Source organism: Melampsora larici-populina, assembly GCF_000204055.1.
Source record: "Melampsora larici-populina 98AG31 unplaced genomic scaffold MELLAscaffold_3, whole genome shotgun sequence".
Classification (NCBI taxonomy): Eukaryota; Fungi; Basidiomycota; class Pucciniomycetes; order Pucciniales; family Melampsoraceae; genus Melampsora; species Melampsora laricis-populina.
The window spans coordinates 1,604,175-1,616,983 of NW_006768767.1; the positions used below are offsets into that span (position 1 = coordinate 1,604,175).

The 12,809-nt window shown below is 40.0% G+C and overlaps 1 protein-coding gene across 1 annotated transcript; it reads left to right on the top strand.

Moving 5' to 3' along the window:
* Positions 1–7,649: 7,649 nt before the first annotated feature.
* MELLADRAFT_102361 (uncharacterized protein) lies at positions 7,650–12,018 on the top strand (the record flags this gene model as incomplete). The annotated part of the gene is made up of 7 exons (XM_007404987.1): positions 7,650–8,642; positions 8,718–8,795; positions 8,934–8,948; positions 10,165–10,426; positions 11,101–11,408; positions 11,475–11,672; positions 11,731–12,018. 7 exons carry the CDS (start codon positions 7,650–7,652, stop codon positions 12,016–12,018), a joined length of 2,142 nt encoding a protein of 713 aa, XP_007405049.1.
* Between the last annotated feature and the right edge of the window lie 791 nt (positions 12,019–12,809).

Consider the following 12,809-nt stretch of genomic DNA (forward strand, 5'->3'; position numbering starts at 1 on the left):
CGGTAAAAAAAACGGCCATATTTGTCTATTAACAAAGCAAGATAAAAACAGACTATAACCACAAACATTTGAGAGCAAAAAGACCACAGACTTAAGAGAATATATAAGGAGGAAAGAAACAAAATAAAACACTATAGTCTACAGTGTTCGATTTCAATAGAGGGTAAAAAAATTAAACTGCAGCTACCTTTTTCTTCTTAGCTATACCTGCCACCAGCTGTTCCACCGCCGCCACAGCCTTTCCTAGTTCCCCATCAGGCACAAACTTTTGTTTTAGCCATTGGCAGATGCCAACAGCTCTCTCAATGGATCAAGAAGTGAGTCCACTACGTCAATTAGAGCAGACAATAGCTGCAGTCAAGAAAGTTCGTTCCACAGCGCAGGAAGATCCTACACAGCATAGGAAATTGCGGGCCAATTTCGCAAGTTTTGGGAACCTTTTTTCATTAAGCTTTCAATTAATGAAGGAGCCAAGTCAGTCACTACCTAAATAAATCGAAAGAAAAAAAGGAAAGGAGACTTACACGCCACCAGTGACACTACAAGAAAGATAATATTTTCTGGGCAGAAAATTAAATTATTGATACACAAAAATATTGAGAGGCCAGGAGGAGAGCAAAAAATGAATAAAAATATGCATCTTGTTCCCTGCGTTGAGAACTTCACTCCGCATGTTTTTCCGTATCTTTACAATCCCTATTGATAAGTGTACTAACAATCAACCTTCACAATCATCCAATTACAACCTGTAACAAGCACTGAAATTTGGCTCATTAGTGTTTAGAGAAACTTTTGATTTCTGAAAATACTCATAACTTTTTCAATTCCGGTCCAAAACGCTCGATTTTGAGTGCATTGGTAAGCTGGAATTGTCCTCCAAATAGTTCATAATAGGACCACACAGCATGCTGGTCTTCTAAAAAAGATATCATCTTTTTTATACATTTGTACATACAGATCCATAGAATGATTGTCATACTAGCTACATAGTTCTTGATCTTATGAAAGTTCGAGAGGAAGAGTTCAGCTTTCTAATGCACTTAAAATCGAGTGTTTTGAGGCCGATTTGACAAAGTTATAGGTGTTTTCAGAAATCAAAAGTTTCTCTAAACACTAATGAGCCAAATTTCAGTGCTTGTTACAGGTTGTAATTGGATGATTATGAAGGTTTATTGTTAGTACACTTATTGATACGGACTGTAAAAATATGGAAAAATATGGAGAGTGAAGCTCTCACCGCAGGGAACAAGATGCATATTTTTATTTATTTTTTGCCCTTCTCCTGGCCTCTCAATATTTTTGTGTATCAATAATTTAATTTTCTGCCCAGAAAACATTATATTTCGTGTAGTGTGAAGTAGTTCCGTGTCACACTCACACGGACAAATACCTGAAAGGTACTGATCAAGCTCTTCATCGCTTGTCAGAGCCTTGGTAGCAGAGCCACCAAACACGTTGGTTTCATCGAGTGGATCAACATCTTGTTTAGCTTCATCAGCCTCAGAGGTCGGCCTTGAGTCAAAATGAGGGTTGTTCTGTTTGTACTCAGAAAACTTGCGGCGAAACAATTCATCGGCTCGAATTGCGTAATCAGGATACTTGTTCTTGAAGTACTCCAATCGAAGCCTAGGGTTCAGAATAGTTGCCATGATGATCGGATCACAGTGAAGTGCCTCTGTCTGATATTCTCACAGTTGTTTGATCATACCAGTGATCATATCAGATAAGCCGTCATGTAAAGTCTTCTCTTTAATATCGGCCAGGACAGAAATCAAGCCAGAATACTGGAATAGGACAGAGGCCCCAGTAGGACCATCACCTTCCATTTTCTTGGTTGATCTTAGAAAACACTGGACAGAAACGAGATGAAAAGACAATACTGAGTCGAGGCAATTGTAAATAGAACAGACCATAGAGAACAACTCACAACAAGGACATCATTCAAAGCCTCGATCGCTTTCCATTCGTCAGGAGTGATGGTGATACCTTCGTAAAAACCCTCTTGATGTTCGTTTATCATGAAGTTTATAACCTGAGAAAGATTGGTAATATTAGTAGTAGTTCATGAAGAGAGAAACATAATTCCAAGAGGATAAAACTCACAGATTTAGCCTTATACAGTCGTGTTTGAGCATCGGGCCAGATGTTCCATCTTTGTCCATGAGCAGCTATAAGTCCTCCACCCACAAATCCGAGTTGAGTTGCACAATTCTTGAAATGGTTTAGTCAAGGTGCGCTTGATGTAATCAACTTGTTAATTCTTTGTACCTTTGGGAAAAGATAGAGACAAAGGGTCAGTTATGTCTAAAGAATTATATCAAAACAATACTTACTTTAGTTACTGCTTGGGGTAAGAGAGCAGCGTCAGGCTTCTGTAACTTGTAGTCAGGGGCCTTATCTTCATCCTCCGAGTCGTCGCTAGCCTCAACATCCTTACCCACTTCACCTTCCTGAGAATCCAGCTCATTGTCTGTCTCACTGACACCATCGAGTTCTTGCCCATCTTCATCAACAACTCTTCCATCTGCCATCACGATCTTGGGTGGTGGAAGATGATCATCTGGAAGGAGTAGTCGGAGCCGCTTTCCAGAAGGAACAGTGGGCTTGATTTGACCGTGATCACCTAGTCCAATCGATGAAAGTCCGGATTTTACTGTCAAAGCCAACTTGTGACAGTAACACCGGATTTGGTTGCAAGATGAGTTCCAAAAGACCGGGTTGTCACAATCCATGAACATGATCTGAAGTTGACGTGCTAAGATAGGGTTGCTGGAACCTGAGTCTGTTGTCTGTGCTACCAGTAAGAACATTAAACAAAGTAATTAGCATAGATAACATATGAAACAAGGAAAAAAAGATCAAAACTTATCTTTTTTTGAATTCCATGGCGAATCAGAAAGTTCCCTACCGGTCGAGCTAACAAAGCACTGTAGTGATTCCATGCAGTAAGTTTCAATGTCAAGTGGGTGACATGAAACTCCCAATTGTTGTCTATATAAGATACAGCAACCCCGATAAAGGCACGTTTACCTCCTTTCGTGGTCCATACATTGTGTATGACACACACTTTTGAGTCAAGAGCCTATGAATATGTGATTCAGGAATGAGTTGTAGAAGGGAAAGAATATACAAGAAACAAATAGAAGAGACCAACCTGGAGAGTTTTAACCAAGTTCCCATGAAAATCCTGAAAGTACTCCATTGCACGCCGAGCCGACCACAATGCTGACCAAAGAGTAGCGTTTGGATTGCATAAAATGAATGCAGCTTGAAGGCAGGGGTCTTCCATAGGGAGCCAAGGGATACAGTTACGAAGAAGCCAAAGAACGAGTATCATATTTAATAAAGAAACAGAGAATTTTGGTAAATTCAAGAAGTTGTGGAGGGTTGTCTTCTCGTGACAATACTTCTTAGCATCTTCTGCAGCCGCTCTTTGAGCTGCTTCTTCCTGATAAGTTGGAGGAAGATTTGCACCAGCTGTGATTGCTTCGTAACGCCCTTCGCAAGGTTTCCGACCAAGGTCACCATCACGGTGTCCCTTCAAGTTAAATTTGCTTCTGGCATTGATCTTATATTCCCTGTCACACCATAAGCAAGTGTGATACCATGGCTTTTCGCCAGGTATCTAAAATTCCGATATTTATCAAACATCATTATAATGAAATCTGATAAAAAAGTGGATTGAATAAAAATAAGGAAACCACTTTACCGGATCTCTTAGATTCCCATCTTCATCTTTCCCATAATGCACAGGAGAGAAGTATGACTTCGGCTGGTTGTAGACAATCTTGGGCTTTGCAGTAGGAGGCGGTATCTCTTCAATATCTGAGTCTTGATCAGGGTTGACATTGTCGGGCAATTTGAAGTTCTTTGACTTTGACTTTGGCTAAGAGACAGGAAGAAACAAATTAGAAGGGAATCGAAACAAAGCAGGTTAAAGAAATGATTTACTCGTGTATTATGCTTAACTACAGCGGGTTTCTTTTGAACCAAAGATTTGCCTGGGACTTTTCGAGTGCGCTTGCCATTTGCGGGATTGACAGTGCTTTCGGAAGAGTTATCTTCAGGTTTGTCTACCTGAGGATCGTCCTCCTCATCTTCATCTTTGGTGACACAATTGGGATCTTGCTCATCTTCGGGTTCACATTCAATGGGTGTGACTTTTGACTTAGCCTTAATGGCAGTGTTACGGAAATTGGAAGATGACTTGGAAGATGATGTGGATTGAGAAGGACCTTTGGATGAACCTTTTGACTTGGATTTGACGGAAGAGCTTATTTTGTTTGTGTTTTGTTTCATTTTGTATGAATAGAAATGAGATGATTTGTGCAATTGAGATAAGTTGAATGATAAGTAAAAGCAGAAATTGAAACAACTGTTGTGAGCTTTTGATGATTTGAAAGATAAGTAAAAGTAACAATTGTGATAAGACTGAGATACGCTCAGGTGGTGTAATAAGGAAGTATAACAGTTTTGAGCGGTCCTGTTTGACTGATGGATTGGTTTTAGAGAATTCAAGGCATTGGCGCCGTCGTTCAACCGATTGAGCGGTTGCTGAAGATTGTAAATGACTATCCGTAAGTCCATGATGATGATTGAGGATTGTTCGAGTTGAAATCCTAGATTGACAGCAGGCAATCGTGGTGCCAGTGGTGGTGACATATTGGCTCGGCCATATATGGATGCAAGGGGAAGTGACATCCCTGCTTTGGCTGAAGTGGAGGCAGGGTATCTGCCTGTATCTGCTTGGAGCTGCGCAGGGCCACACAGTTTGCGCAGTTTGCGCACATTGCGCTGTGCTGCGGTGTGAAAGTGCGCACTGGGTGACAAACCACCAAGCCCCGGTGGTGCTAAATGGCGCAGTGGGGTTTGGAGACAATCCCGCTGCAGTGAGGCGCCTCCCAGTGCATTTTTCGCGCAGGGTAGTGCGCTGCGCGTCAGGGATTGCACCCACCAATCCTCCTGTACTCAATAAGAATCTCATCAATTCTTTTAAAATGATCAATGTGATCAACGACAATACTGATCATATTTAAAAAAGAGATAAATTTTGATTTAGTAGATTAAAACTAAAATTTGTGATCACAAACAGAGAACACCAAGAGAATTTGTTGATAACACTATGGATGAAACAAAATTGGTAAAGAAGAATCCAATAAGTGGGACAAATAAATCTTGAAAATCGTTAGAGAAGAGTAAACGAGATTTTTAAAAATGCTTGAAAACCATTACTCACCTCTTTGGCCAATTTGATACACTACTCTTCAAAGATGAGTAAGAATAAAATAAGACTCTTCGTTATGGATTTCACAACTCCCTAAGAGCACCCACTATGGTTGCGGTAAAGAGGTGATTTATTGTAACTTTACTGCTAAATTGCACACAGGTCCACTATGGGCCTGTTTTACACTTGCCGCCCCTGCAATAAATCAAATCTTGCATCACACTTGCTCAAATCTACCAAAGCTTAAAACTTGATTTATCATAGGATTTGACGCATCCAATCAGTCAACAACTGCATTATTCAAAACCTCACTTCAACTTCAACTTCAAAACTCACACTTTGAAACTCAAACTTCAAACTTCAAAGCACAACTTCGAGTGTTCTTTACAACATTCAATTGATGTTTCAATTTGAATCATAGTTCTTTTGATCGGTGCTCTCAAAACCATTCCTAAACCAGTAAAATCTTCAGAATCTTCATTAATCAATACGACTAATTCAAATTTAAAACCATTAAATAGGTTCTCAATTTGGTTTTTCAAAGATGTATGTTGTTCATCTGTATCCATACAGGACAAGAAAGAAGAGGTGTGATAGACAGATTGAATGACACAATGAATGATGTAAATATATAACTTGCTCAATGTTACAAATAGATCAAATCTAAGAGAAAATCAAACTTGGTGGAACACTGGTCATAAGGACCTAAAGAGAACTGGTGCCAGTGATTTGCACAACCCATTTTGAGCCATAGATCAATCTATGAAACATTGCATTAAAAAGGCTGATAACAGAGTGTGTCTCTGGTGTATTGAATTTGATTATTGAGGAGGTCATCAAATCATGAACTTGATGACACCCAATTCTGCATCCCACTTATCAGGATGAACTGACTCAATGCTTGAGACTGCATCAACATATGTAGATGAATCATTGGATGCAGTACCCATTTGGCCTGGTGTGCTAATTAGATGTGATGTTGCCTATGTTAGCTGGATAAAAGTGGCAAAGGCCTTCCAATCCTCATTGATTAGTAGTCACAGCAGATCTGATCTTTAGGTCCAACTATTGATCCTGAAATCCTGTTCAACTTGGACTTTTGGACTGGATTAGGGTCAATCTTTCCATTGAGATTGAGATTAATAATTCTTTCATTTGCTGAATGAGATACTCATCCCAATGCATTCTTCATTGATTGATTTGTAAAATTTCCAAAGGCACCATACATTGTATAAATAATATAGCCAAAAAGGGCATCTAAAAACAACATTCAATTCAAAAGCTTCCTTTGCAAAACCTGTTTAGATTTGACCCAAGAAGATACAACATCAACAACCCCCAAAAGCTCTTGAACCCCCAGGCATAATCCCAAGAACAAAGATTAAGATTTATCATTTGATAAGTAGTGAGTATATCCATCAACTACACCACAGGGTAAATCTCCTCGGCCTCGGTCGGTCATGGAGAGGTTTCCAGATGAGACCAAGCAAGAATCGTGATCTGAACGGTTCCAGTCCCGTGATCTGTGTAAACAGTGACTGGAGCCGAGTTCAAACGGGAAAAGTCACCGTGCCACACGGTTCCCACTTTAACCGTGTCCAAACCAGCCTTCCCCTGGTCCCAGGGACATTTCGGATGTCAGAGACGGCTTGAACTGCGTTTCTGACACCGGATGGATGGCGTCACTTCTTTCCGATCGCATCCGGTGACTCATCATCACCGTGCAAAGGCGGTCTCCAATAGTGCATCGATTGCGGCGGTGTAAAACATGTTGCATGGCTTTGATTGTGGTGTGATCGATCCATAACAACATGTTGCATCGGTTCGATTGCGGTGTAATCGATGCTTACTAACATGTTTTACACCGCAATCAATGTGATTAAAAATTCTACACTGTGGTCATTTGAGTATAAAAAGGTAAAAAGCCTCTATCAAAAGAAGAATTGTCGAGTACCCACTGAGCAGTTACTTCCAAGTTTTCTACTGGAATATTATCACAAAATATCCATTTATCCCAAGATTAAATCTTGTGAAGCATAATACTTACAACAATCCCAGAACCCCAATTCTAAACTGTTATCTCGAGTTTCCACTGTTGAGAATTTAAAAGATCTCCCAATTATCGCAAAATCATCTTGAAGTCTTCATTTTAATCCAGACAAATTTGTCTTAACATAATATTTTTTGTTATTTCTTCATCAGAGCAAAACAAAACATTCACGAGACATGGTGGAGGAGCTTCCTGAGTGTGAGTTCATTCTGTAATTTTGCATCTCAAAGATGCGCAGCTTTCTGACACCAAATCTTAGTCATCAGCTCATATAGGGGAGCAAATAATGTTCCCCGGTATAGCTGTGCTCTTTTTCGTAACAGAACAATTGCAGAATATGCAAAACTCTTGACGTTAGTTACCCACATGAAAAAAATGGCCACCTGCAAGGCTCTATTGGAAAAAAGAGCAGCCAGTAGTCATACCACAAGGCAATCATTGGTCCCCTCAACTCCTCAAAGAATAGAGACACCACCACAACAACTTCCAGGGCCTTCATCTTTAATCAGAGAGAGATCCTTATCTATCTCAAGGCAGAGAGATCCCTTTGTTTCCGGGCATCATCCAGCCGTTGTCCAATATCATTCCAGATCTTCCTCAGCTGAAATGGAGTCACCTGGTATTCCAGGCCCCTCAACTATGAACAGAGAAAGATCTTTATCTATTCCAAGGCAGGGAGATACTTTGGGTTCTGTGGATTCTCCAGCTGGTCTTCAATATCATTCAAGATCTACCTTGGTGGAAATGGAATCACCTGGGAAGTTATCCATTACAAGGCAGAGAGCTTCCTCAGGTTCTGGAAATTCTTCAGCCTCAGGTCAACATCATTCCAGATCTTCATCTGTCAAAATGCAATCACCTGGGCCCTCATTTATTTCAAGGAAAAGATCAACATCAATTTCCCCCAGGTCACTCTACAGTATGAGTCATATTGACATTGCTCATTTAGATAAGTCCAGGCCTTCTTCAGTTGGAACGCAATCACCACCCTCATTTATTCCACGTCAAAGGTCCACCTTAAATTCACCCACATCACTCTACAACATGCCAAGGCAAAGCTCTACACGTATTTCACCTGTCTCACCCTACAATACAACGCCAGCAGGAATGGACAATTCAAATATATCACTGGAAAATAGTCTCAATCAGACTGGTTCATCAGTGTCTGATGGACCCTCATCAGAAGCTGAAAACTTTGAAAATATGATGGAGCAAGTCATTAATGATGAACTTGGAGATGATGAAGAGAACTGGGAGGATGTGGTGTATTACGGACCAAGTACCAAATACACCTCATCTTTTAAACAAGGCACCAGCAAAAAAGGGTTTCAAATAAATGATGATTTGTACCCATTTGAAACATTGGAGGTATGTACCAAGTACAGAATGACCCCTGAAGCAAAGGTCATGATTTTTGATACTTTGAATTATCCTCTTCTTCAGAACATCATTTCTGTGATGTGTTATGGTAAAGCACACAACTTGCTTTCTCAAACACAACATGAGACAGTACGCAGCGCAGTGAGTCTAGCTGGCCTCAAACTACCATCTTACAAAACAATGAAGGGGCTATTGCGCAGAGTCAAAGATAAAATGGGGTTGAAAGTGGTATCAAAAATCAGTCCTCTGAACAATCCTTGCTATTCTTTGCCCCTGAAGGTACATTTAAAATTGGTATGTTGCTGTCAATTAATATAACATAATAGGTTCTGCTCCGATTGATGATTTTGTTGATGTCTCCAAATGCAGGATTTAGCAAAACCACATGTTGCGTGTGCTTTGGATTTTTACCCTGTGGTATCAAAGGATGGCCTGGTCAAATAATTTTGCCATAGTGACAAATGGCTGAATGGTTTGGCAGCTCATCTGCGGGCCCCAATGGTGTACAGCTCTTTTGGCAATTTTTGCCTTTATGAGCCAGTCCAGCTAAGCTCAGGACAGGTAGTGGTACCCACTCATTTTTATTATTTGGGTGATGATTTGGTAGCAGAATGTTTGCAACTGAAACTAGTGGATTATGAGCACCCAAGAGATTCATGTATGGAGATAATGAAGGAGGGAAGAGTTGATTACAATGAAGTTGCAGTGTTTAACATTCTGGAATTTAGGAAGACCTTTGAAAACATAATTCTGCCAAATGGAGATCCTTCAAAAGTATTGTATGGTCATACTCTTTTTCGTGAGTATCTTTGAGATTTGGAGATTTAAATTTTTTCTACACATTGAACAAATGGACTATTGTTGATAGAATGCATGGGCAATGGAACTGTGGTTCCAATCCCATTACCCAACCCGTGGAGAGCTAGAGCACAGGGCAAAATTGTTAGGGATATCCCATTAACAATGTATAGTGATGACACTTCTGGTTCAACTTCCAAGAGGTTTAACAAGCACATGTGCTACTACTTTACTTACTCGGGCCTACCTTCAAAGCTAGCCAACTTGGAGTACAACATACACTCGCTTGTCGCTTCTATCACTGCACATGCTCTGGAGTTGGGAGACAATATCGTAGACCAGTTAAAGTGAGTACACAAAACTTACTGCAAAGACTGTAACTAATATATAACTCTTTGATATGGGATAGCTTCTTGTCAAGAGAGGGTGTCTCTGCATACAATTCCAGTATCAAACAAGATGTATTAGTGATTGCTGTTCAGCTGGTGCACCTGGGTGACTCCCCAATGCATGCTGAAATCACCAATACTAATATACCAGGCACTAGTCTGCACCCTTGTAGACAATGTCATCTGGGGGTGGATTCAAAGGATTTGAGGCAGAGCAAAGAGTACATACGTGCTTTTGGAATCAACTCAGATGGCAAAATGGTATATTATTTTTCTACCTGGAAATAGTTATAGTTGTTGACTGACTTCTCTTGTATTCTTAGATTAGTGGTCAGTCCCGAGATTGGAGTGAAACAAAAAGGGTGTCCGAGCAGGTCTGGAATGACTCACTGAAACCAAATATGATTTCCAAAGTGGATGCTTTGCAAAAGTCTTATGGTTTAAAAGACACAATGTTACAGCCGTTCATTGATAAATACAGAAAACTTTATCGTGAGGAAGGTCCAGCTAAGGCAAAAACTTTTGCTATGCAGTGTCAGAGTAGGCTTGGTGACAGGATGTGGAATCCATATTTCAAACTGGATGGTATGTAGTTATGTCACATCATTTTGTGTTTCATTTGGATAGAACTCTTGGCTAAGCTTGAACATTTGCCAGGTTTTGATGGGCACTTAGATACACCCGTTGAGGTGCTACATGTGATCTTATTAGGAGTAGTCAAATATTTGTACAGGGATGCTCTTCAAAAGATACCAAAGACACATTTAGCTAGAGTGGTGGCTAAATGGAAAGCATTCAACATATCCGGACTAAAAATCCAGTAGTTGCAACCCTCAAGGCTTGTTCATTGCGCACTTTCTCTGACTGGTAAAGAATTTTGTATTGTGGTCCAGGGTGCCCCTTTTGTACTTTTTGAATGGCTCAACGCAGATGAGAGGGCTGTATGGACTCATCTTGGTCATATGACGTCAAAGATATATCAACTGGAAATCAAAAACATGGACAAGCATTGTCATCAATTGGACCAACCCATCAACCTTTTTCTGTGTGGTATGATCAAATTGAACGCAAGATGGGTGAACAAACCTAAACTACACATGCTAACTCATCTGACTGCTGCAATCAGGCGTCATAGACCTCCATTACTGTACAACACAGACTCTTTTGAAAGTGAAAACATACTTACCCCAACTGCATCTATTCATTCCAGCCGCATGACCATGGTTCACACCTGGCTGAGAATTTCCTAAATGTGGAAGTCTCACGGCATGATTTTGGTGGAGGCCTGGTTTGGAATGAAACCCATGGAAAGTGGACCAAAGGCGGATCCAAATTGGAGGCTCTCCAGCAGGATGGAAAGGTGATTGATAATACATTTGGGTTCAAGCTTTGCCAGTGGGAAGAAATTATGAATTCAAACTTGACATACTATGAGCCAGGGTTTAAAACACACCAGAAATTTACAACCGCTCAGAATTTCCTTTCTTTGCATGGGGATATTTTGGAGGTTGTCCCCTCTACTCTTCTAAAAAAAGGACAACAAGTGGAAAATGGGGACTTTGTGAGCGTATGTGACAAAATTTCCTTGCTACATGTATCATATCCAGTGTATTGACATTATTTTGACAATTAGCTAATGACTCCATACATGAACCCTCCAAAATGGACTGGGCAGATACGCACAATATGGTCACCAAAGTATTCCACAGAGGATCACACTTCTCCAATCATTTCACTTGAATGGGGTTCAATGTCAAATGGCTACCATTCTTTCTATGGCATGCAATCGCTCAAGATTGATCCCAATTATGTGGTCTCTCTATACCTTGATGTGAGTCAGCTTTCAAATATTTGTTTTGTAATGAGACCTGATGTGTTTGCGCCTGCAGGAAGTGAGGTGTTCAATCAATGTTCAGCATAATTGTTATGACTCCCAGTGTCAGACAGGAAGAGCACAGGACATCACAGAACATCAAATCTGTGAACCAGCAGCACCTTTGCAAACACTTGTTCACAAGAACTCATATCTTTTTATTGTAAACAGTGGCACCCTGTACAACAGTCAGGCACACTATGAATGGGCTCATATTGAACCAGAACAAGTCACTCCGGAAGCTTGGTCTCAAGCAATACATTGTGGGATAAGACGTTGGAAAGAAGAAGGGAAAAAAAGCTAGGGTGCTTATACTGCTTTAGCCTCCAAAAAAGAGAAATTGTGATTTTTTTGAATTCATTCTGTCATTCTACCTTGAGGCTGCAGAACACTCAGACTGCCTCTGCAGATCTCAAAGATGTGAAATCAATTTGTTTGGTATTCTTAGGTTTTTTTCTCATAAAAGATGTTCACTCAATTACCTACATAAAAAGTTCATGAGACAGAAGCAACAGCAACTCCTTTCCTCTATAAGGCAAGCTTTTTCATGAAGTAGATAATTCATAGACATACATATTGTATCTACTTTCATTCAACAGTCTTATGATTTGTGCATTGTGCAAAAAAAGGAGACTTGATCATGTAGTTGATGATGGCAATGGATGATGTTTAAAACATCAAGATTGAAATTTCAAAATCAATTCTTATGCGATCTATGTACAATTTACCAAACAGCGGAACATTCCAGAAGAGGTCTTCATAGTTTTTTGATGACTGTTTTTGATGACTGTTCAGTCAATTGTATCACCGAATAAACGCTTTTTCAATCTGCCCCTCCTTGAATAAGGGGCAGATCAAACATGTTTTTGTGTAACAGTTTTTGGCGGGCCCTAATGTTGGACGACATCAACCACTCTCAAGTTATGAATCTGAAGTTTTTTACTTTGAAAGATATCAATCAAGCCAAAAGTTGTGCTTTGGAAAAGTTAAGACGGAAAGAAAGAAATTGCAATACAACTAATGTTGGACAACATCAACCACTATCAAGTTTTGAATCTGAAGTGTTTAGTTTTGAAAGATATCAATTGATCAAAA